General features: G+C 43.1%; 1 protein-coding gene across 2 annotated transcripts; it reads left to right on the top strand.

Annotated features, from left to right (window-relative positions):
- The first annotated feature begins 901 nt into the window (after positions 1–901).
- Positions 902–23,717, top strand: cables1 (Cdk5 and Abl enzyme substrate 1). Of its 2 annotated transcripts, XM_062988102.1 has the most exons (10): positions 902–1,494; positions 7,560–7,631; positions 8,327–8,419; positions 10,495–10,572; positions 14,582–14,690; positions 14,991–15,144; positions 15,776–15,879; positions 18,121–18,227; positions 18,753–18,957; positions 20,050–23,717. In XM_062988102.1, exons 1-10 carry the CDS (start codon positions 1,007–1,009, stop codon positions 20,188–20,190), a joined length of 1,551 nt encoding a protein of 516 aa, XP_062844172.1. In that variant the 5' UTR covers positions 902–1,006; the 3' UTR covers positions 20,191–23,717. The 2 variants fall into 2 exon arrangements, with proteins under 2 accessions (XP_062844172.1, XP_062844173.1); XM_062988103.1 differs by lacking the exon at positions 7,560–7,631 and having other exon boundaries at positions 1,201–1,494.
- The last annotated feature ends 2,685 nt before the right edge of the window (positions 23,718–26,402 follow it).

Here is a 26,402-nt window from a genome sequence, read left to right as displayed (position 1 = left end):
CTGCAATTACATTTATTATTTTATTATTTTTACTATTATTACATTTATTATTATTATTATTATTAGTTTACATTTTTGGCATTTAGCAGACGCCTTTATCCAAAGCGTCTTACATTACAGTTACAGTTTACAGTCTGAGCAATTGAGGGTTAAGGGCCTTTCTCAAGGGCCCAACAGCAGCAACCTGGCAGTGGTGGGGCTTGAACCAGCGACCTTCTGGTTACTAGTCCAGTACCTTAACCACTAGGCTCTGGCTTGAGTGATAGTAGTAGTAGTAGTAGTATTTTACTTATTTAGTATTTAGTAGTATTTTAACTGTTTTTTTGTTGTTGTTGCTGGTGTTATTCATTGTTGCTACAATTATTACTTTTCATTTAATTTAAAATTCATCAACCAGTTTACTGTGGTCAGGATTGCAGCAGGTCTGGTTCACTTAACTGGGCGCCAGACAGTAATTAATGTGATTATTTTAAGTGAAAATTATTTTAAGTCGAGACTGAAGCGCCAACAATGCTGCTTCTACTAGATGTGACGGACACCTGGTGTGTTTGCACCAAAATTGTCCAGAACTTTTTGTTGATTGTTGTAACGGTGTTATTATTGTATTATTATTGCTTGGTTGTAATTGTATATTAATTATTATAATTATTATAAATGTTTTATAAATACAGTTGGTATTATAATAACTAAATCTATAATAATATAACAGTACTATAATAAATAAAGCTGTTTATTATAACAATATTAGTATTATGTAATAGTTTGGAACGCTCTCTGAAGTGGGCGGGGCCAGAAGGACTGAGCAGATTTTCCCTGAAGCTGATTGGTGCGCACGCCTGGTGCACGTGACCTTGGCTTTTCTGTGTTTTCGCTACAGTACACACAGTGTGCGGCGCTCGTGCTGTAAACCGCGAGTCCACGCAGAAGCTGCACGCGATGACGCGCATGTGCAGATAGACGCTTCGGTAGAGCTGACTATAGTGCCGCCGCTCAGGTTCGAGCCTCCATGGCGGCCGCGTCGCTGACCAAGCGCTGCGGGACGGAGCCAGCTCGGAGGCGCGCCGCCGCGGACCCGCGCAGGAGGCAGGCGGCGCTTTCCTTCCTCAGCAGCATTTCTCTGGATGGGCGGCCCGTGCGCGAGGACGGGGACGCGCACATAGATGATGAGCGAGACCGGAGCTCCGTGCCCGCTGCAGAGGAGGAGGAGGAAGAAGAGGAGGAGGAGGAGGAAGAGGAGCACGAGGCGGAGGAGGAGGAGGAGGCCCCGGTTCCGGTACCAAACAGGCGCGCGAGCTTTGCCTTAGGCACGAGCCCCCCGGTGGACACGCCGGTCCTGAACGCGCAGGTCTTCGGCTCGCCGTTTTCCGTCGCGCGCGGCCGCCTGCACACTTTTACTCAGGGACTCCCGAGCAGCGCATCCTGCAGGGGGCAAGTACCGTGCTGCACCGAGGGGGGTCACATCAGCACCTCCGCCTTCGACCTCCAGAAATCCAGGTACCCTCGTGTGTGTGTGTGTGTGTGTGTGTGTGTGTGTGTGTGTGTGTGTGTGTGTGTGTGTGTGTGCAAACACTTTGATTTGTGATGGCAGAACGACATATCGTTTAATATATCAGGATTCTTCAAAAGTATCGCGATATTCCGTCCACCACTATTTCATTATTGTGTGTGTGTGTGTGTAAACACTTTGATTTGTGATGGCAGAACGAAATATCGTTCAATTTATTCAGTATATTTATATTCAAAAGTATCGCGATATACCGTCCACCACTATTTCATTATTTTCTGGGTGTGGGTGTGTGTGTGTGTGTGTGTGTGTGTAAACACTTTGATTTGTGATGGCAGAACGACATATCGTTCAATTTATCAGAATTCTTCAAAAGTATCGCGATATACCGTCCACCACTATTTCATTATTTTGTGTGTGTGGTGTGTACAAACATTTTGATTTGTTAAGGCAGAACGAAATATAGTTTATTGTATCGTGATTCTTCAAAAGTATCGTGATATACTGTCCACCACTATGTATGTGTGTGTGTGTGTGTGTGTGTGTGTGTGTGTGTGTGTACAAACACTTTGATTTGTTAAGGCTGAACAAAATATCGTTCGATTTATCGTGATTCTTCAATAGTATCGTGACATACCATCCACCACTATTTCATTACTGTGCGTGTGTGTGTGTGTGTTGTAGAACTGTAAAACACACACAACCACCACTTCATCCTGGTCAGGGTCCACTGAGACCCGGGACTCTGAGCGGGAATACAACCTGAACAGGCTGGTGGGAGTCAGTACACCTTCTGCATTTCTGCCTTCTCTGGCTGCTTAGAGAGAACCAGTCTAGTGGGTAAAGTACTGGACTAGTAATCGAAAGGTTGTTGGTTCAAGCCCCACTACTGCCAGGTTGCCACTGTTAGACCCTTAAGCACGGCCCTTAGGTCTCAATTGCTTAGACTGTATACAGTCACAGTACTGTAAGTCGCTTAGGATGATCGTCTGCTAAATGCAGAAAATGTTTACAAACAGAGAACATGGCAAACTTCATACACCAGGGTCAGACCGGCCTTCCAGCCACGGCCCCGAAACGGTTCAACAAACCTGACACTGTCAGGACGGCCCAAACCCCAACTCTCTATCCTCCCTCTGTTCCTCGTTTCCTCCCTTCAGTTTCCACTTCCTGCTGCCGGCGCTGGCAGGATTTTCAGACGAGCTGCCAGAACTGGCATCATAAGGAATCCGTGCTGTTAGATGTGCTTACACACGCCCGTTTATGGCTCGTACATGCACCCACACAAACTGCAGCTCGCTTAACTCTTGAGTACGTCTGAGATGTTTGATCAGTTTAGACTCGTGCGCTCGGGTCTAGACTCGACTCGTCTAGATTTATGCACGATTTTAAAGATTGGTTTTACAAGCCTGAAACTAAAGGTGTTTTAAAAAATATAAGTTCCATAAAAACGGCTTTGTGTAGAAGGTGAAGAAGCAAACTGGTGTGGTGTAACAGTGACCTCTGTTTACCCTGGTTATGTAGTACGGACCTTCTTTTAATTGGTGATCCAGGACATTTGTGTCTTTGTTTCTACACTCACTGTCCATGTTATCAGCTCCACTTACCATATAGAAGCACTTTGTAGTTCTACAATTACTGACTGTAGTCCATATGTTTCTCTGCATGCTTTGTTACCCCCTTTCATGCTGTTCTTCAATGGTCAGGACCCCCACAGGACCACCACAGAGCAGGTATTATTTAGGTGGTGGATCATTCTCAGCACTGCAGTCACACTGACATGGTGGTGGTGTGTTAGTGTGTGTTGTGCTCTTATGAGTGGATCAGACACAGCAGCGCTGCTGGAGTTTTTAAATACCGTGTCCACTCACCGTCCACTCTATTAGACACTCCTACCTAGTTGGTCCACCTCGTAGATGTAAAGTCAGAGACGATCGCTCATCTATTGCTGCTGTTTGAGTCGGTCATCTTCTAGACCTTCATCGGTGGTAAACAGAGCACTGCCCACGTGACAGTGAGGTGTTTGAAAACTCCAGCAGCATTGCTGTGTCTACTACAAAGAACTACAAAGTGCTTCTATATGGTAAGTGGAGCTGATAAAATGGACAGTGAGTGTAGAAACAAGGAGGTGGTTTTAATGTTATGGCTGATCAGTGTACGTCTGTTTATTCTGCTAATGTAGCATGAACGTCTGTTTATGCTGGTGCTGTAGTACCGATCTCTTTATTTAATTGTTTATGCTTCCCTTAGGCATAAAAATGTATATTATTAGCCTCTAAGATTACTCTTAAGTATGTCTGCTGTTAAAATGTTTGTTTTTGAATCTTTATGGTGTAAAATAGTGCATAACGCCACCCTGCTTCAAACTGCTAGACTAAAGCGTCTGTCTAAAGTAGCGTCTTCACACACAGACTGCATTACTGATGATGCCGGCGCCCTTTGTGCAGACTTTATTAGAACAGAGCTCGTCCGGAGTGGGAATTGTATTCTCTTCCGAATGTTAAATGAGCCGATTGCCGAGCACGAATCCAGAGATTGCCAAAATCTGTGTAGCTCATTAGCGTGTCCTTATAACGCCGCTGCTCGTCACCCAGCGTGCCCCTGTTTGCCCTCAGTACTGGAAGTGCTTTAAAGCTCATTATCTGCACCGTCCAGATCCACGCGGAGGAAACACGCCCTGCAATCCGACCCTGGTGGGTCACAAGTAATTTTCAGGGAGTTTTTCCTTGCCACAGTCGCCCTCGGCTTGCTCAACAGGGGTTTTTGTATCTGTTGGCCCTGGATTTTGTAAAGTTGCTTTGAGACAATGTATATTGTAAAAAGCGCTATATAAATAAAGTTGACTTGACTTGACTTGACAAGCCAGAAAAATGGGTCGAAGAGACATTTACATGTTCGGCATTTAGCAGACACTTTTATCCAAGACGACTTGCAGTACTGTGACAGTGTACAAGCAATTGAGGGTTAAGGGCCTTGCTCAAGGGCCCAACAGCAGAAACATGGCAGTGGTGGGGCTTGAACCAGCAACCTTTTGGTTACTAGTCCAGTACCTTAACGGCTAGGCTACAACTGCCCTATCAATTAAAAAATAAGAAATAATTAAACTCGTATTGAGGGCGGCACGGTGGCTCGCCTCACAGCAAGAAGGTCCTGGGTTCGATCCCCAGGCGGGGCGGTCCGGGTCCTTTCTGTGTGGAGTTTGCATGTTCTCCCCGTGTCTGTGTGGGTTTCCTCCGGGAACTCCGGTTTCGTCCCACAGAACAAAAACATGCAGTCAGGTTAATTGGGGAAACTGAACTGCTCTATAGGTGAATGTGTGTGTGTGTGTGTGTGTGTGTGTGTCTGCGTCCGCCCTGTGATGGACTGGCGTCCCGTCCAGGGTGTTACCATTGAAAAGCTGGGATAGGCTAAGCGGTTAAGAAAGTGAGTAAACTCGTATGGGAACGCCCCTTTGTGGAGGCTTTATGTTACATCTTGTAAACCACAGTGGGACCAGATTAAGATGCATTATTATAAAAATTATGGACAAAATGTGGGTCGCTTAAAAAAAAATGTGAAAAACCCTGGATTATTGGGTTGTGCTTTGGATTATCGATCAGAAGATTGTCGGTTCAAATCCAGACTCTGCTGTGAGCAAAGCAAGGCCCTAAACGCTGTGCTCAGGGGCACTGTACGATGACTGACCCCAGCTTCCAAATGTGTATATGTATAAATGACAGTTGTACTCTAGCGATTAAGGTACTGGATTAGTAATCATAAGGTTGCTGGTTCAAACCCCACCACTGCCACTGTTGGGCCCTTGAGCATGGCCCTTAACCCTCAATTGCTTAAAACTGTATACTGTGAGTCGCTTTGGATAAAAATGTCTGCTAAATGCCAGAAATGTAAACGTTACAGACAAATACAGGGACAGTTGTGGCCTAGCGGGTAAGGTACTGGACTAGTAATTCAAAGGTTGCTGGTTCAAGCCCCTCCACTGACAGGTTGCCACTGTTAGGCCCTTGAGCAAGGCCCTTAACCCTCAATTGCTTAGACAATATATTGTCACTGTACTGTAAGTCTGTTTGGATAAAAGTGTCTGCTACATACTGAAAATGTAAAGTTGTGCATTCCCTCAACTGCTGGCACACGGCTGAAAGTGCATACTTCTCCAGAAAGTGCATTTTCCTTCACTGGAACTTAAGAGCACGAACAATCCAATCCAAAACAATCCCCCCACCCCCAATCCCGAAGTTGGCACCGTGGTGATGAGATATTTCTCCTGCTGTTCTAGCAGAGGCAGGAATTCATGGCCTGTGGATTTATGAGGTTCATGTACACGTTCATGAGAAAGACAGAATGCTAAAGGTGTGAAATGAAACCAGTTTCACCGGATTTCTTCAAGCGTCTCTTCTCTTTAATTGTTCTGTACAGAGTGACGTGTTTCATTAGTGCTGGTCTGTCTGACATCATTCCGACGTTCCACTAACGTCTTCCATTAATAAAGAAGCACGAATGAGATTAGGAATGAGATAAGACCCCAAAACCAACCCGTACCTACTGTGTGTGTTTGTGTGTTTGAGTGGGTGGATGGGTGTGTGTGTTTGGGGGGTTTAAGGGTGGTTGGGTGTGTGTGTTGGGTAATACACTCCTTAAATAGCTATAAATAGTTCTCTCAACTGAAATATTTGAGCCGTGATGCAGGAACTCGGTGACGTACCGTCCTGCTGCTCACTGAAACAATGGCTGCTGTTTATTTGATGGGACAAATCGTTGGAAAATTCCTTTGTGCCGTAATAGCGAGCAGACGGTGCCGCCGGCGTCCGGCACAAATGGTTTCCAGTTGTGTTTCTCAAGATCCATCAAACTAGCTCACCAGTCTGATACATACGTGCATTTTTTCTGTTTTATTTCTGCATTTTCTCCCAATTTATTGTGGTCAATTTGTCTTCTGCTGCTGGGGGACCCCCGATCGCAGTGAGGAGGGTATATTGCACCTTACGCCTCCTCCGACCCGCGTGCAGCCCTTAGCGAAACCCTTTTCACCCATGCATTCTGCACAGGTGCCTCTATCTGCTAATCAGGGTCCTTACACAGCGCTTGGTCTGGTCATCCCGCCCTAGCAGACCCGTGTCTGCTGCAGGCACTGTTAATTATGCCTGCTAGATGGTGCCCAGCCAACCAGTGGCAACACGGAGTTTCGAACCGAGGAGTTCAGAATCTTGGCGCTGGTGTGCTAGCGGAATATCCCACTGCGCCACCTTGGCACCTCTCACTTGTTTTTTATAATATAAGCTACACTTACCCACAATTACTGACTGTGACCTCTGTACCCCATGTGTGGTGGCTGTGTGTGCCGCTCTGGTCTGAGTGTATCAGGTGCAGCAGTGTTGGTGGGATTCTGAAACACTCTGAGCTTTATTCTCTTCCCAACAGCGCTCTGAGCCACAGCAGATCTTCTGTAGGTCCGTATTAGGTGCCATAACCTTCATGTCCTCCACCATTAATGAGTCTTGGCCACCCAAACTGCTGGCAGTTCATTGCTTGTCCCTCTCCAGATCTGTCGGCATGGACTTACCAGACGTCTGGGTGTAACGATTTGGAGCTTATCAGAGTCTGCGGCTCTTCTCGGCCAGCGTGGGAGCGGAGCATTTGTAGCGGGGAAATGGAAATGACAAACTGATAGAAAAAGAACCAAACCAAGTTCTGCATTAAGGTTGATCAGTGATCCTAATCGCTGTAGGATTCTCTACGTCTGGGTTCCCTTTGCAAAAATAAACCACTTCTTTAATAAATAAGCACGGTGTGGAAATCCATACAGGATACACAAGAGCATGTTCTCCACTTACAGCAACTCAATACTGCTCGTTTTCTTTAAACCTCTCAGTCAGGTTCTGCATTACAAAGGGTGTCCAAATATTTTTTTTTCCCATATAGTCGACACGGTAAATGGAAAAACAGGATCCTCAGGTTCAGCTCAGAACCACTACAGCCAGTTTTTCCAGGCACCGTCTCATGTGGAATCATCACACGTGTCTGAGATCTCATGATGTTGTGATTGTGTCGTCGTTCTCAGGCGGAGGCTGATTTCCCAGCGCTCTTCTCTGGAGACTCTGGAGGACATCGAGGAGAACGCCCCCCTGCGCAGGTACAGAAGGCGCTCACCTGTATCGGCATGAACATCTCGCCATCTCGCTGTATCTCCTGTCGTATTGATCGGTGCGGGACTGTTATCGCGCTGGGATGCAATTAGTGTAAAACTGTGTGGTGGGAGCAGACAGGGCGCCAATCCCCTGAGCAGGGTGGCAATCCATTCCGCTCCAACTTACATTAACATTTATCTCATTTTGTGGATGCTTACATTTGTGTTTGAATACAATTCAAGCAATATAGTATAAGGGCCATGTTCAGGGGCCAAACAGTGGCAACTTGGTGGTGGTGGGACTTGCCCTGTTGGTACCGTTCCTCATCCCCTCCAAGACATAGACGATCTTGTCTGTGTAGGTGTCCGGCCAGTCGATAGCACTCTCTGCTGGATTTGAAATAAACCTCACTGAACAATTTTGGGATAAATTGAATGCTGATGGTAAGCCAGGCCTTCCCATCTAACATCAGTGCCTGACGTTACAAAAGCTCCATTGATTGAATCTGTAAAAGCGTTCCCAGAAGAGTGGAGGCTGTTAAAGCTGCGAATAGAGAGGCCGTTCTATACTGACAAGCCTTTGACCAAGTGTCCGTATACTTTCAGCCATGTAGTTTACATTTTAGAGTGAAAGACGAGTTAATTAAGTTTCCATCTTACTAACTGGAGCTTTTTCTGTCGCTCTTCTCTGTTTCCGTTAGATGCAGAACCTTATCTGGTTCACCCCGACCAAAGAGCTTCAAGAAGGTTCACTTCATCAAGAACATGAGACAGCATGATATCCAGAACGGGAGGTACGTTTACACGATCGCTGTAACCCAAACTGGCTCGAAATGAACTTGTGTACGAATGCCCTCTTGTGGAGGCTTTACGTTACATCTTGTAGACCACAGTGGGACCAGATTGCCACCATTTTTATTAACTAAGTATATTTTGTTCTGAGTTTCGTTTTGATGCATCATTTGTGTTGCCTGGGTCGCGATAAAAATCACTTGCTTCATTGATTTAAAGCAGATGTGACGCTTCAGAAAACCGTTGCTCCAGCTTTCATTCATGCTTTCTTTAGGTAATTAAATGAGTAAAAATAATGATTACAGTGGTAATTAGTGTAATTTATATTCCATTATTAAAATATACCATTCTGCCTCCATACGATGGAAATTTACACTGTACGACCAAAAGTATTTGGACACCTGACCATGAGCTTGTTTCAAAATAACATCCAGTGACCTCTGTGTGATCTTTTCAGCTAGAACAACCAGCAACAGCCGCTCTTCTGAGCAGGCTTCTCACAAGACTTTGAAGTATGGCTGTGGGAATTTGTGCCCACTAAGTTCCTCAAGAAAGTCTCAGTTGATGTTCCAGTTCATTTCAGAGCTGTTCAGTGAGTGTTTATGCACAGGGGTACAGTAATACCGGAACAGGAGCCTTCCCTAAACTGTTGCTGCAAAGTTTAAAGCATATAAATTTGATATATTACATCTGTTAGCAACTGTTGTGGCTGAAAGACATGAATGGAAATTAAAAGGGGTGTCCCAATACTTCTGTCCATATAGTGTATGTTGTTTTATGAATTATATATATATATATATATAAGTTAAATGTGCATGTAAGGGACACATTCATACGTAATTCAGATTATGAGTTGTAAAAAATTAGTTGTCCCAACTTTTTTGGGAATCAGGTTATGTAAATCCATAAAAATCCATGTTAGACTGGGGAACGTTTCTCACTAATAGATTCATCTTAATGTTTGAGCAGTGAGGACCAGCATGTTGGTTTTATTTATTTATTATACATTATTCATTCCCAGCAGGGCAGGAGCTCGGCAGGGTGGCACCGGTCGGTACATTGTGTTCTATCCAGCCCTGTTAAACAATAGTGCTTATATGTTTCACTTCCACTGTGTGTGTGCCAGCAATACACGGTACAAAAGCCCAAGTAAGAGTCAAAAATTGTCAATGTTTGCTTCAAGCAAATAAACACGACACCTCCAGCTTCTCCTCCTTACTACCAAATAAACCTATGAACTTAGTATAAATGCCAACCACGTGGCAAGAGACCACTTTTCCATGTACTTTGTAATAGATCTAGTCAAGCTGCGTAACACTGAGCCAATCAGAATCACTGATTAGGAATCACACGTCATTATAGAACTTAATATTAATAATTTAGGTGCCCAGGTGGTGCAGCGGGATATTCAGCTAGCACACCAGCAGCGAGATTCTGAACACCCCGGTTCGAATCTCGGCTCTGCCACCGGTCGGCTGGGTGCCATCTAGCAGGTACAATAATTGGCCATCGTGTCTGCTGGGTGGGATGACCGGGCTAAGTGGGTGGGTGTGCAAGAACCCTGGTTAGCAGATAGAGGCGCCCGTGCAGAAACCAGGGACCGGTTCTGTTTCAAGAACATTTATTAATACTGGTATTGAAATCTGGTCCAGTCAAACAGCTGAAGGTTTTGGGTCCCGAGCAAGTGCTGAATTTAGGTTTTCTGGATCATTAATTTAGGTAAAAGTGAGTCCCAAGTTATAAGGAACTTCCTGTGGATCATGGTATGATGTTAAACTATGGGATAAAGGGAAACGATGCATGTATCATATTGTATACATTAGAACCTCGTCAACACCACATAGTCGTGATCTTCTGTCGGTACACTTTAATCATTCTGATTATTTTTCCTTTTAAATGTCTGCATGACTTGTTTTCATCCTAAAACGTCTGAGACTTTATTAGAAGTTCACCTCACATGAGTGTGTGAGATACGTGTGTTATAAATGCACGAGTTTGCTGTCTGTGGCTCCGTCTGCTGATCTGTGTGTCACTTTAGTTCACTGAGTTAGTTCATGTTTGCTTCTTGTCTTTGTAGGATAGTGCTTATCAGTGGCAGAAGATCCTTCTATAGTGTATTTTCTGTCCTGCCCTATCGAGATTGTAGCCAAACAGGGTATGTATCCTTCAGCATGTTACGTCTAATACCTGCTTCATTGTGCCGCCATCTGTGAGAGTTTTACTTACGCCAGAGAAAAATAAAACATCCAAAAAGTTGGAGTAAATTAAAGGTGGTTTTGTGTGATCAGTGAAATTAAGAGGTGGTGGAATTTAGGAGGTCTTGAGAGTTTTATATAAAGCAAATCATCCAACCAATCAACCAACCAACAAACAAACCATCCATTCAACTAACCAATCAACCAGCCAACAAACAAACCATCCATTAGCCAACCAACCATACATCCAAATAATTGATTAACCAGCCAACCATCCAACCAACTAACCAATCTACCAGCCAACAAACCATCAATTTAACTAACCAATCAATCTGCCAACCATCCAGCCATTCCACTAACCAATCAACCAGCCAACAAACAATCCAACCAACCAGTTTATCAATCAGCCAACCAACCATCCATCCAACTAACCAGCCAACCAACTGACCATCCTTCCAACTAACCAACCAGCAAATCAGCCAACAAACCACCCATCCAATCAGTTAATCAATCGGCCAACCATCCTTCCATCCAACCAACCAACCATTCATCCATTCAACCAGCCAACCAAACAGACACCCAACTAACCAAGCAGCAAATCAATCAGCCAACCAACCAACCATTCATCCATTCAACCAGCAAATCAATCAGCCAACCAACCAACCATCATTCCAACTAACCAATCAATCAGCCAACTAACCATCCAACCAACCAGTTTATCAATCAGCCAACCAACCAACCATCCATCCAACTAACCAATCCAAAGCAGGCTTAGTGTCGTAGGTAACTATAAGACCAAAAGTATTTGGACACCCGACCATGAGCTTGTTAAATTAGTGACCTCTCTGTGATCTTTTCAGCTAGAACAACTCTGCTCTTCACACAAGAAGTCTGTGGGAATTTGTGCCCATTCAGTCAAAAGAGCATTTGTATGGACGCTGGAGAGAAAGCATCAGTTGAGGTTCCAGTTCATTCCAGAGCTGTTGAGTGATGCTGAGGTGCAGGTCACAAGAACAGCCATTCTGGTACTGGGAAGGTCCTTCCCTATACTGTTCGTAATGAGTATAGGTGTCCACATACTTTTGGTCATATAGATTGTGTGTCCAGCAGTCAGCGTGTTTCATTATTGAAGGTCTGAGCTCATCTTTCGCTTCCTCCTGTTCTTCACTACATTCTGTCTGCCACCAGCTTTTATATTTTGGTTTCATCGGGTCGTTAAGCTGCTTCAGGCCGACCGTGAGTGTGGACGCCGTCTGTGGGCTTCTGAACAATAGCAGCTCGGGGTTACATAAGTTCACAGTGTTGAGAGTTATTACTGTCCCACAGTTCTGGGATTCGACCTTGACGGTGTAGCCGTGTGTACTGGTATCACATTGAAGCATTAACGATAACCTGTCGTTAGTTTAAAAATGATGCCGGCTCTGTCCTCCTTAATGCTCGAGTCATTCAAGCCAGCAAAACCAGAAATGTGCACCAGTAATCCCATTACATTTAATTCTGTCAGTATGTCAAGTCTGAAGCATGCCGGTCTGCTGAAGGTGCCACATATATTACCCACATAGGTCACACACAGGTCACACATACACACACACACATATTAGCCCTATTACTGTCGCCTCACAGCAAGAAGGTCCTGGGTTTGATCCCCAGGTGGGGCGGTCCGGGTCCTTTCTGTATGTCTTTGCATGTTCTCCCCAGTTTCCTCTCACAGTCCAAAGACGTGCAAGTGAGGTGAACTAAAGTTGTGTTTGAGGGAGGGAGGGTGGGACAGGGTCTTTTCCTGAACAAGTGGGTTCGGGTTGAAGGAATCACATGGAGATTAGCGCGACATCAGGCGTGTTTGAGGGAGGGAAGGTTGGGCGGGGGCTTTTCCTGCACGACTGGGGTCGGGGTGGACGAGTCACATGGGGCTTAGCGTGGAAAATCAGGCATGTCTGAGGGAGGGAAGGTGGGACGGGGTATTTTCTTGCACAAGTGGGGTTTGGGTGGGGGAGTTACATGGAGATTAGCGCCGCAATCGGGTGTGTTTGAGGGAGGGAAGGTGGTACGGGGTCTTTCTCAGTACGAGTGGGGTCGTGGTGGGGAAGTCACAAGGAGCTTAGCACGGCAATCGGGTGTGTTTGAGGGAGGGAAGGACGAACAGGGTCTTATCCTGCACATTTGCATGATTTAAGTCAGAAGACACGACTCGGTGCTCGGCGTTGGCCGTATCCGCTTGGCTTTGCTTTTTTTATTTCGCAGCACCACTTTGCTCGCTGTAGTAATTCATCGCGCCTTCCCTCGTTCAGGATTGATTTTAGTGCCGTCAGTCGGTTACGGTTTCATCCTCGGGGGACGGCGATGACGGTGCACGTTTGCTTCAAGCAGTCGCTCGTATGCACCACTTATTTACGACCCTCTGAAATCTGATCGCTGTTTGAACATGATGGTGTGTGTGTGTGTGTGTGTGTGTGTGTGTGTGTGTGTGTGTGTGTGGTCGGTGTGTTTTCTTTTCTCAGCTCTTACCAGCTTTGCTTTTTTTGCACGCTCAGCGGTGCTTAGTGATGCTCCAGCTAATGCTGCCTACGCTTCACATTCATGTCATGCTTCTGCTCCACCTCGATCGATCCCACTGACCGGGGATGAGTGATCTGATGCTCTTCTGTATCGTGATGAATGATAACTGTTCACTTTACTGTCAGTAATATTTACCGTATTGCACAACCCGAATCTAATCACGCTGCAGCTTCCTGCACTGACTGACCGACCGGTCACTTTTTTTTCTCTGTTTCTTGTCTCGGTGTGATGAAACAGCAGCAGTTAGAAAGGAAACGCAGCTTCCTCTTACACGCTAGCCTGTCTGACATGCTTTCTCCAGTTTCCACGCCTTTAGAGGCTTTTCGCTTAGACTCTGAATCAGAGGGAACGTGCAGGAACACGTAACTGACCGCCAATGTGTTCTGTATTAAATCAGTTAGAAATATATCAGCTTTTAATGTAACCATTTAAGGAAGCATGTAGCTTCTGTTACAGGGCTCTGCATTGTTTCACAGTTGTAATACAGGCTACCTTAAATATAACAGCTTCTTTACATTCCTGCTAATAAAGCTTCTTAGAACTGTTCATTAAAATTTTTTTCTCCCGATTTATACCCGATTGCGTTATGCTTCCTCTCCACTGCTGCTGACCCCCACCCCAATTAAGGAGAGCAAGACTGACACCCCCCTCTGACACGTGCTCAGTAGCCGACTGCATTTTTTCACCTGCACGAGGTGGATCAGCTTTGTGTACAGAGAGCCACACCCTGATCAGCGTTATTCCTCGACCCTGTGCAGACGCCATCAACCAGCCAGCAGAGGTCGTCATTCACTCAGTTAGGAGGTCCCTATGAACCTTGTCCTTGTCCTTCCCTATACAGTCACAACAGCCAATCGTTGTTCGTGCAGCCGCACAGCCCAGACGGATGGCAGAGCTGAGATTCGACACGATGTGTCTGAAATCCCAGCTCTGGTGTGCTAGCGTGTTTTCTCATTTCATTACCCTAGAGCCTACATAATACCCTGTATAAATATATATTATAATAAAAGATTAGTCAGTATGTACATTGATCCTATCATGCAGTTCTTGTTGAAGACCATGTTGAAAACAACAAATAAAAACACTCGAATATTATTAAAAAAAAGGGTTTTATACATGTTTTTATTTACAAAAGTACAGCATGAAACAAGGTAAACATAACGAGTAAACAAAAGTATGTTAGTTTGTGTTAGAGGAACCACAGCAGTTTGTGTTTATAAATCTTTATTTTTATTTATTTTTACACTCCGAGCAACTCATCGGTCTGAACATCTTGCCATGTGGTGCGATCAGTCACACTGAAACAGCACATGTTGCTCACTGAGTCATCGCTAAAGTGTCTGTGCCAGCCTGAGCGGTGCCAGTGTGCGCAGAGAGAACAGTGCTGAGCGTTTTTACCTCTCGTTCCTGCAGGGACGGAGTGAAGGTGGAGAGCGGGCGGCAGAGACACCCGTCGGGGGGCGTCAGTGCTAAGGAGATGGTGATCGGACTCGAGGGCGTGGAACTAGGTGCTGATGGCAAGGTGAGATGATGTGTGTAAAATACATGCATGACTTCATATTCATCCAAATACATTATATGGACAACAAAGTATTGGGACACCAACTTTCCAGCAACAGTTTAGGGAAGTTCCTTTTCTGTTCCAGCATGACTGCACCCCCGAGTCATCTTTTGACTTAATGGGCACAAATTCCTACAGACATACTCCAACAGAGTGGTATTTGAACTATGATGTTCAACAAGCTCATGATCAGGTGTCCAAATAATGTGTGTGTGTGTGTGGGTGTGACTTTACTTGACCCGAGTGTTTTTTATTCCACAGACTGTTTCCTACATGCAGTTTATGTACCCCACCAACGTCCTGGGCCGCCGCAACACCATCGACTCGACGTCGTCGTTCTCTCAGTCCCGCAATGCCAGCCACCGCAGCCTCATCCTGGCACGCGCCAACAGCCAGCAGAGCAGCCTGGACATGGGTGAGACCGCCAGCTCGTTTCTCATCCGTCCTGACGTACAGAATATTATTTTTACGCTTAAGTCTACACTGATATGAGCGTGGCCCCAGCCGTTCAGGGTCAGAGCTGCACACATGCGTAAACATTATATTCTGTATGCAGCAAGACACTAAACTAGTTTAAAAGTAGTTGTTTTTAGGAAATATGAACGTATGACTCTAGCAGCAAAAAAAACAAAAACGACTCAGGTTCACGCACCCTGCCGCGTAGTGATTGAACTTCACGGGTTTGAATCGCAGCCGAGCCGCTGACCTGGCCGGGCGTCCACACAGACACAGTTTGCCCTGTAATATGTGAGTTTTGGGATGCAGATTCATATTTGTGGTTAGAAATGACTAAATAATTAATCCAGGATAAATACTATTACAGTGAATGAGTGCAATTGTGCTAAAAGTTTCATTCTGTCTGTTTGTATTGTGACTTTTGGGAAAGTTTTATGTGTATTTAATTAATTCAAATACTTTTCACTGAGTCGTGTACACATCTTACTACAGAATAAAATTCATCAGTTTTATTAGGCTTGGATGGAAGCATTCGGAGCCCAAACAGGACGTGTATGAACGTGTTTGTTTTGCTCCATTGTGACCCACAGGGAACGAGCTGGTCGATTTCAGGGAGTACGACCCCAACCTTCTAGACGATCCTCAGTGGCCGTGTGGGAAACATAAACGCGTGCTCATCTTTCCTTCATACATGGTGAGTTCGAACCCATTGAACGTCTTTGTACTGTGGGAGGAAACCGGAGCTCCCAGAGGAGACCCACACAGACACGGGGGAGAACATGCAAACTCCGTACAGGAAGGACCCGCTCCGCCCCACATGGGGATCAAACCCAGGACCTTGCTGTGAGGCGACAGTGCTACCCACCGAGCCACCGTACAAGTATCAGTAATGTTAAAAAATTATATTTAAGTCCATAAACTTTATGCTTTATGAGCGCTGGAGGTCACTTACACCACAATGGAACGTCTGTTTATGCTTCCCCACAGACTTCACGTCTCTCAGTGACCTTATAACCACCCCTCCTCCCCAGTCCTGTGAATATTATCAGTGCAGTTTGGCGTGTCGGTGTCTGACGTCCACGCCGCACTTAATGAAATATTTCACATCCAGACACTTTTCATTCAGCGCTGCTCGTTATCACGTTCTCATGTTCCAGCGGAAAGACGTTATCGTGTTTATATAGAGCTCGACTCCCTGCTCATTCCCATTATAGTCGTGTTTTTGTTTTCAGGATGAATAGTACGCGCAGGCGGGAACCTTAATCCAAGGTTTTTTGCCTCACCCCCGTTTCCTTCTATTGCTGCTTTTATTGTGTGGTGACAATTTCTATTGTGTAGATGAAGGACTGGTACAGAGATGAAGGGCGTGCTTTTGATCATTAACTGAATCCTGAAATTCTCTCCGAGTCCTTAATGTTGTGCACCAACTTTAGTTTTTATTAGTATCTTTATTTTTGGTTTTTTTATTAGTGTATTTGGTTTTTTTATTACTGTATGTATTTTTTTATTAGTAGTATTAATTTATTTATGTTGTTATTACTGTATTTTTTTTTTTTGGTGTATTTATATTTTATTAGTGTATGTATTTATTGTTTATTAGTAGTATTTTTATTTATTGTTTATTAGTGTATTTATTTATTTTTATTACTGTATGTATATATTTATATTAGTGTTTATTTATTCATTATTAGTAGTATTTTTGTTTATTTTGTATAAATAGTATTTATTTATTTATTGTTTATTAGTAGTATCTTTATTTATTTTTATTACTGTTTGTATTGTTATTGTATGTATTTATTTTTATTAGTAGTATTATTTATTTGTTTATTAGTGTATTTATTTATTTTTTAGTAGTAGTTTTTTTTATTCATTGTTTATTAGTATTATTTTTATTTTTATTAGTCTTTTTAATTTATTGATTTATTTTATTAGTGTATTTATTTATTTTATTAGTCTATTTTCTATTCATTTATTTATTTTGTTAGTCTATTTTCTTTTTTAATTATTAGTGTATTTATTTATTTTTTATAAGTGGTATTTATTTTTATCAGTGTATTTATTTGTTTTATTAGTTTGTTTTTTATTTATACATTTATTTTATGTGGTTTTATTTATTTATTTATTTTATTAGTGTTTTTATTTATTTATTTATTTTATTAGTGTATTTATTTATTTATTTAGAATAACTGGTACGATGCCACAAGGTAAAGAGGATCAATTTAAGCTCCAGTTGCTGTTTTGATTGGTCGGCTTCCCACTATCGATCGGAGGCCTTTTCTCAAAATACGTTCCCACCGCTGCAGCCTTTAACAGACACACACAACCTGACACACTTACCCACTTCTGAGTGGGCCAGATTAATTTTTAGTGCCCACTTTATCCTTATTATTATTATAGTCACGGTGGGTCGAGTGCCTGCATAGAAATACTGTTAATAAGGTGCCAGTCCATCGTAGGGCGTTATTAACTCCGACCAAAATGCCAAACCTTTTACAGCGAGCGACCACAAATGATTGAATGGGTGAGTGTGGGGTGGCACGGTGGTGCAGTGGGTAGCGCTGTTGACTCACAGTGAGAAGGGCTTGGGTTTGTTTTCCCGGCTGGGTGGTGGAGTTTGCATGTTCTCCCTGTGGTTTTGTGGTTTGTGTTTCCTGCCTTTCCCCCAGTGAATGAGACCCACGGCGAGCCTGACCAGGATAAATTAGTGATAAAAGTGACTTAATGAATAAATAATTGATTGAATGGGTGTGTGTGGTGCCCACTGCACTGTGCCAGCTTGGTGCCCTGCCCAGGATTAGCGTAGGGTGTTCAGTAACAATCTATGAATAAATGATGAGACTTGGCTTCTTTTAAAGCAGCTTTGATGAATGAATGATGTATTTATAGTAAAATGTTTACATGAGACTGATTTGGATCGCTGCCCGTCTCTCTCCAGACCACAGTGATCGAGTACGTCAAGCCCTCAGACCTGAAGAAGGACATGAACGAGACGTTTAAGGAGAAGTTCCCTCACATTCGCCTCACGCTGAGCAAAATCAGGAGGTAAACACTCCAGTGATGTCAGAGCCACAGCTGGAGCAGATGTTCTTATCTGTACACTTACTTGCCACTTTATTAGGAACATCATACTTACCCTATATGGCTAAAGTATTGGGACACTCCCTGTAATTATTGAATTTTTTATCAATAAATCAGTTGTATAAAGGCAATTATAAGCTTCCAAATTTGCAGCAACAGTTTAGGGAAGGCCCTTTCCTGTTCTGTTCCAGCATGGCGGTGTTCCAATTCACAAAGCGAGCTCTATAAAGACATGAAGAAAAGCTCTGCACAGAGACCCTGACCTCAGCCCCACTGAACAGCTCTGGAATGAACCAGAATGTCAACTGAGGCTTTCTTGACGTTATCTTTGGACTAAATGGGCACAAATCTCCACAGACATATTTTTAATATTATATGTTTCTGACATTAAATGGTTAGCTGTCCAAATACTTTTGGCCATTAAGTGTATACTGGGTAGGACTGGGAGACAGTTTGGCACTGATGCGACTCTGTACCCGTGTGTTCCAGCCTGAAGAGGGAGATCAGGAAGCTGGCGCAGGAGTGCGCGTTCGAGGAGCCCACCGTCGCCATGGCCTTCGTTTATTTTGAGAAGCTGGTGCTGCAGGGCAAACTCAACAAGCAGAACCGCAAACTGTGCGCCGGCGCCTGCGTCCTTCTGGCCGCCAAGATCGGCGGGGACCTCAAGAAGCACGAGGTCAAGCTGCTGATCGACGTGAGTTCTGCTCGCATTCCACACCGCGGGTTCAGTACTGACAGTGTACTGTTAGCATGTAATGGTGGGTCATGTGAAAACAAAACAGGGATGGACGAGGGTACGGAAATATTTACACATTTTATCTTTATTATTATTATTATCTGGCTGGTTTTATATCTTGTATAAAAGTGTTCATCATCTGGGTGCTCGGGTTGCACAGCGGTGAAACACAGTGCACAGGCACGATTGGCTGTGTCTGAGGGTGGACGGGCTGAAGGGATTTCTCACTGCTGCTGCAATTGCGGCCTCTGCTGGCTGGTCGAGGCACTGCACACAGATGAGGAATAATAAAGTGACCCTGACCCCAGTCTTTACCCTCATGATTAGGGCTGTACCTAATTTACGGTCGTGAAAATCACAGTGACATGATCTTGTGTAATTTGCTGTGAATTTAAGTGTTTTTGTGTTTTAAGTGAATTTTGTGTTTAGCGATTTAACGTTTTTTATTCATGTGGCGTTCAAGTGCCTCACGTTTACTGGTTAATCTGCACTATGAGGCGTCCTAGCAATCCTACAGCAATTCAGTTAGCAATCCAGGCCACCCAAGAGAGATGTCCCTGCTGAGTCTGGTTCCTCTCAAGGTTTCTTCCTATAATTTTAAGGTAGTTTTTCCTTGCCACTGTCACCCTCGGCTTGCTCAATAGGGGTTTTTGGTCTGTTGGTCCTGGATTTTGTAAAGTGGCTTTGAGACGATGTCTACTGTAAAAAGCGCTATATAAATAAATTTGACTTGACTTAGACGAAACGTCCAAGATGTCGAAGTGTAAAGCAGCTAAAAGCACAACTCAGGTAACTGAGTTTGGAAAACTAACAACCAATTCTGTGGATGCAGGGGGGGGGTCAAAACACAGATGAATATTTTTGTATTTGAGATCGTCGCTGGATGTTCTTGGTTTACATTCAACTATTAAGGTCCGCTGTGCTGTGTGTTGTAGCTTCTATTTATTCTATCATTTAATTTATGTGCAATTTACTGACTGCCGTGAAATCTGTCATCCATCATTCGCTCCTCTTGTATAATAAATCAGCGCTGGTGTTTCTGATCCTCAGAAACTGGAGGAGAGGTTTCGGGTGAACCGCCGCGAGCTGATCGCCTTCGAGTTCCCGGTCCTGGTGGCGCTGGAGTTCAACCTTCACCTGCCCGAGCACGAGGTCATGCCACACTACAGACGCCTCCTGCAGAACTCCTAGCAGCAGCTCTTCGTCAGGAGAGACGCCCCGCGACACACCGTTACCCCTCCGCTCGCCCTCTCTCCTGATCCGACCCGAACAGAAGCGCTATGCATCGGAACACTCAGAACGTAAACAAAACACTTCTCAGCCAAAGTGACGATCGTTTTCTACGTTTGCTCCAGGTTGGATTCGATTTCTGTCCTGCGCGGTTACGACGCAGGTTCGGTTCGAATAGACTTTTATTACTGACTGTTTGATTTGTATCAAAGCTTCTGCAGTCACCTTAAACTCACAACTTATCATCCAATTTCTGCCACATCAACAGGGGTGGGCAAATCATAAACCCACATAAAAAAAGTAAGCTACATGTGCGAACCTGAAAGTGCAAATCTGTACCTGCTTAGATAGATTCTTAGAAGCACTAATACTTAACATGTCATATAAGATATGAATAATAAATAATGAATGAGAACCTCTCACCTCTACAACTGAGAAAATAAAAAGCATTTTATTAGTTCTCAGAAAATTCAAAGTCGACAAACAAAAATAACTAAAAAACTAAAAAATAAATAGTGTTAACTACAATAAATAAAAAAAATAATGAAATAAAAGAGGAAATAAAATAACATCTTTGTTAAACGTCTCACAATTTTGGCTTTCTGAATACACACTATACGGCCAAAAGTATTTGGACACCTGATTAGGCTTTTCCGACGTCCCATTCAAAAACAAATGCTATTACAATAGAGTGACCTCTGTGTGATCTTCTCACAAGAATTTAGAGTATGTCTGTGGGAATTTGTGCCCATTCAGTAAAAAGATGACAGCATTTGAATAGCTGGTCACTGATAGTCTTTCCAAAGCTGTTCAGTGAAGCTGATGTCCTATTAGATGTAGTATTTTTTAAAGAAATTATTCAAATAAAAACTAAAATATATAAGGACAAATATAAAAATTGGGACACGTGGGCTTGTGATTGGTCCATCCCTGATTCTTTTTCTTCATCCTAAAGGGAACACTGCATGCTTCATAGCCTTAAACTCAGCCTCGTAATGGACGCGACTGTTCATCCTGTTCATTCACTATAAGTGCACTTTTTTGGTTAGTGGGAACCTTAACGGACTGGATCATTTTATTTCTTCCTAAAATTCATCCTAACCAGCATTCCATGTCTTATAACGACCATCGAGCGGGACCGACTTCAGGACTTTTTCTACGTTCATGCCTCGCCGTTCATTTCTGTTCTTTTGTACTTGGCGGGGGGTTTCCGGTTTTCGGTGGCCGCTGTGGTCACGCCGTGTCCGTGCTCTATGTTAGAGTGTCTCTCAGCACGTTTGTTGTGCTACGCTGGAGCTACGAAATGTCGCCAGTCAGGACACCGAGGTGGGCAGGCGGTCGTCATGCCTGATGTGTTAATGCAGTGTTAATCAGAGCTGGGTGATGCAGGAGAATTTAAATGTGGAGATTTTAGTTGTCATAGGTAGGGTGACCATATTTTGGTTTTCAAAAGAGGACACTCAGCAGGATGGCAGATATTTGACAAATGCATCAATAACCATGCAACTATGTTATTGAATTTTTTAACAAGTCAACTAACAAAGGCACTTTTATTTAACACTGATACGTACAGTACATATCAGCTTTGCAGGTCGTGCGTTCTGCTTCCCAAGGTTCCCGACCAAGACAAAAACACAGTACAGAAACAAGTACAGAGCCCCTGTACCCACGGTTTAGTAACCCGTACTCGTACTGTACCCTCAACTTAGCAAAAAAAAAATCTTATTCTCAGATTTATAATCTGTTATATATACTATAGTGTTATAGTATATAATCTGTTATATAATCTGTTATGTATGTATTATAGTTAATACATACATAAGCAATAATACATATAAATACATGTATCATCAAATATTAAAGTTTTATACGTAGTATGTGGCCACGAATGCACTGCTTATGAAGGTCACAGATTTGAAATCTGAGAGTAAGATTTACAAAACCGTGAGCACCGTTTTGCCAAGTTGAGGGTACAGTTTATACATCTGTGGGTAGAGTTTATAAACTGGGAGTACGGATTACTAAACCCTGGGTACAGGTTTTGCTCTTCACATATTTTTTCTTCATTAGTGACCCCTAAGAGGCTCCATATTTAAGAGAAGTGCAAGACGGTGGGACCTAAAAAAACACGCAAAGAATAGTGCACACAGACTACAAAAGCCGAATTTAGAAATCCCGACCGGACTCATTTTTTAGGTCCAAAATAGAGGACGTGTCCAGGAAAAAGAGGACGCATGGTCACCCTACATTTTCAGTATTTAGCAGAAGCTTTTATCCAGAGCGACTTGCAGTATACAGTCTAGGTACTCAAGGGTCCAACAGTGGCTACCTGGCAGGTGTGGGGCTTGAATCAGCATCCTTCTGATTACTAGTCCAGTACCTTAACCGCTAGGCTACAACTGCCTGGTTATAGTATTATATTGTTATAGTACAGTCGTATCAATGCAAAGTTAGACTGTTTAATCTAATTATGCTTTTATTCACATTTGCAGGTATTAATAATAATCACCCAGCTCTGGTGTTCACTGTATCACAGACCTGAACGGTATTATCAGACGGTCCAGTTTTGATTTGGACCGGTCATTTCTACAATCTGTTTTCCTCTAAGTAACAAACCCTAAACATTAGAGACCTGATCGTTCCTTAATGGCTTTATAAATCACTAAAACTCAAGACACATTTCAGATGTTTAATTTTAACCGACTGTGTTAACTGTGTCACTATAATCACTATCAGCTACCGGATGCTATTTTTATAGCAAAGCGATTCATTAAATGATCACAGATGCTGAATCCATGTTGTAAATAAACACTAATGAAACATTAAGAACTCCAGCAGTGGTTGGACAGAACACGGAAACATTCACGTCTTTATACGGAGTTACATTTCAGTTCCAGACCTGATGACAGAATGAAGACTGAAAATTGGGGCTCCAAGATGTATTTTAAATAAAAATATCTGGTTTACTAACAGCAATTTGTGCAACAGAGCAAAATCTGTATTGTTTTTATTTTTAAACAAATAGACTTTGAATGTAAGACACCCTGTTATTTATTCATTGTCTGTTTTAGCACTGCTTTATCCTGGTCAGGGTTGCAGTGGGTCTAATTCATTGGGCGAAAGGTAGAAAACACCTCATACAGGTGAATCAGAGCGAACACACACACACACACGGGTTAATTCTTTTTCTTCTGACTTCTTGGGAGGAAACCGGATCACCCGGAAGAAACCCATACGGACACTGGGAGAACATGCAAACTCCACACAGAAAGAATTGAACCCAGGCCCTTCTCGCTGTGAGGCAACAGCGCCGCCCGTGAATTAGAAATACAGAAAATACAGTTTGTTTGTTTTTTATTTTAAAGCTGATTTGGATTGTAGGCTCAATAAACAGGCATAACCTGTTACCTTCTGAACATGTGTGTAAAATATGAACACGTGTGTAAATATAACGGCCTGCTTGATGAATAAAATGCAAAGGAAATCACTGTTATAGTCTGTATTTGTTTGTTTGGTTTTTAATCGTTTGATTCAGTGGTTGATTCAAGAACTGGTACCAGACTTTGTTTCGGTGATCAAATAGATCTGAGATTGTTGGTTCTCACCATTTATTTTACAACAATAAAATCTCTGAATATAATTAAAGGCAAAGTAAATTATACTATTGTACACTATATGGACAAAAGTATTGGGACAGTATTCTTTTAAATTCATGTGTAATAAATCAGTTATATAAAGAGAATTTGCGTGCTTACAATTTTACATATTCTGCATTTAGCGGACGCTTTTATCCAAAGCGACTTACAGTACAGTGACACTATATTGTCTAAGCAACTGAGGATTAAGGGCCTTGCTCAAGGGCCCAACAGTTGCAACCTAGCAGCGATTACTAGTCCAGTACCTTAACCACTAGGCTACATCTGCCCTCAACATTGCAACAGTTTAGAGAAGTATTTTTGCTGTTCCAGCATGAACAGCTCTGGAATGAACTGGAATCGAACCACCAGCAGTGCTCTTAACTGTGGGGCACAAATTCCCACAGACATTCTTCAAACTCTTGTGAGAAGCCTTATCACAGAAGTGGCTGTTGCTTTGTTCAAGCTGAAGAGATCATAGCGGTCATTCTATTTAATACAGTTTGTTTTTTAAAATAGATGTCCAACAAGCTCATGGTCAGGTGTCCAAATACTTTTGGTTCTATAGGGTATATGTTCATTTTATGCACAAGCCATGATCACGGAATATCACACTGTGACCTGTGTAAAGGAATCTGGTGTTTGAATGTGAAGAAAAACTGAACCACCCCGTGACTTTCCATGACCGGACATTAATAGATCATGAATAAACTGCACTTGAGCTACATTTGCACAAGGTAAACGTGCCCTGTTTAGGCTCGAGTGCAAACTTTTGCCCTTTAACCTCAGAATGGAGAGTAATTACAGTGAAATAAGCACATTTGTTAATAATTGTTAACGCTGGTTGCTACCCTAGTAGTGTTGTGCCAGACTTGTACTGGCGTCAGTATTAATAAGCAATCTGTGTATCAGTCATAGACCAGCACAGCCAAATCACATAATTATTATTGTTATTATTGTTAAATACTTATCAAAGCCAGACTATAATCACACTCAGACAGCCACAACACCGAGCACATGGTCGACCTCGCAGTGCTGATGCAATCCTGAGGATGATTTATGATCCGGTATAAACACTGGCTCAGTCACGCTGGCCTCGTCCAGCCATCAAAACAAACGCTCGCGGCCACGCTGGCTTTACACACGCCATTGAGTGGCTAATTCCGTGTTAAGCTCTTGACCCCCACTGTGAGAAAATATGCGGAAGTGCTGGAATTATGCACACGTTTGCTGTTTCCACACACGTTCAGGGCAGTTTGGTCATTTTCCTGCTATTTCTGAGTACAAAGTTTGGTTCCTGCTGCTTCAGTTTTAGCTAAATATTTAAGCAAGAAGGATTCTGGCCCAGCATGACCGGAGTCGATCATGTCTGCTCTAGCCTAAACCTTTATATCTACAGTGAGTTTTGGAGGACCTGGTGGAACCAAACCGCAATATTGCATAAATAATACAGAGGGACTGAAATCTTTCCTGCTAGTGAGGAAAAGACCAGCGGGAGTGAGGAAATCGATATGTCATCTTCGTCTGCGGCCCGGCGGGAGTGTGAGAGAGATGTGAATTAATAAATCATGAACTGGGAGCTGGTATGAACACTGCTTCAGAAAAAAAGGTCATAGAGATGATTTCATTCCATTTTCAGGGTAGCACTTGGTCCACTTTTATTGGGAAACACTGGGCACAGAACAGGGTGCTGATCACAGGCACAGCCTAACAGGTCAGTGTAGATGTGAACCCAGACCACTGCACCACCTGGGAGCTGGAGATGACTTGGTGCCTCAAAGCATCAAATCTATAGATCAATGTAAACATTAATTGGATTTTCTGGATGATCAGAGTGCCATTAAATTAAATTATAAGTTACACAAAAGGAATTCAATGCAAAATGTGAATAAAGGACTGAATCAGTGAGGCGTGAAGCAAATATTTAGGTTTGATAGCTGCTGCCACCCTGTGGATCATTCCATTGAAGAGCTAAGAGCTGAATTTATTTTAGAACAGGGGGTTTATTAAACAACTTCGAAACTTCCATCGAATTCATTACGTGTAGCTTATAATTAATTTAATGACACTCGATTCATATTCAGGCAGAAATAATTCTGGGGAGTTAACTGTTTACCATACAAAAAACGTTCATTAGTCATATCCAGCTCTCAGGTGGCCCAGTGGTCTGTTATTCTAGTCCATCATAGCTTAGTTTAAGGTGATAAACTAGTGATCAGAAGGAACTGGGTTACAGCACCACCAAATTGCCTCTGTTGAGTCCCAGAACAGGAGCCTTAACCCTTAATTTATTTGCGCTGTGTTTAGTCATTACATGTTGTAAGTCGCTTTGGATAAAAGTCTCTACTAAACACTGTTACTGCAGCTACAAAAAAAAACCCTGAGAACAAAACTGAACAATAAAATTTGAGGATTCTCTATTTAAACTTTATGTATTAGGAATTTCAAAAACAAACTCCATTACTTTTCTACATCATCACCTTCTGATGCATTTTTCCTGATGCAGTTGTACCAACTTTTTAATGCCGTCAGCCACTG

The sequence above is a fragment of the Trichomycterus rosablanca genome, chromosome 25, assembly GCF_030014385.1.
Source record: "Trichomycterus rosablanca isolate fTriRos1 chromosome 25, fTriRos1.hap1, whole genome shotgun sequence".
In the NCBI taxonomy this organism is placed as follows: domain Eukaryota; kingdom Metazoa; phylum Chordata; class Actinopteri; order Siluriformes; family Trichomycteridae; genus Trichomycterus; species Trichomycterus rosablanca.
The sequence above is the reverse complement of the archived record's forward strand: the minus strand, read 5'-3'. Positions and strand labels throughout refer to the sequence as shown.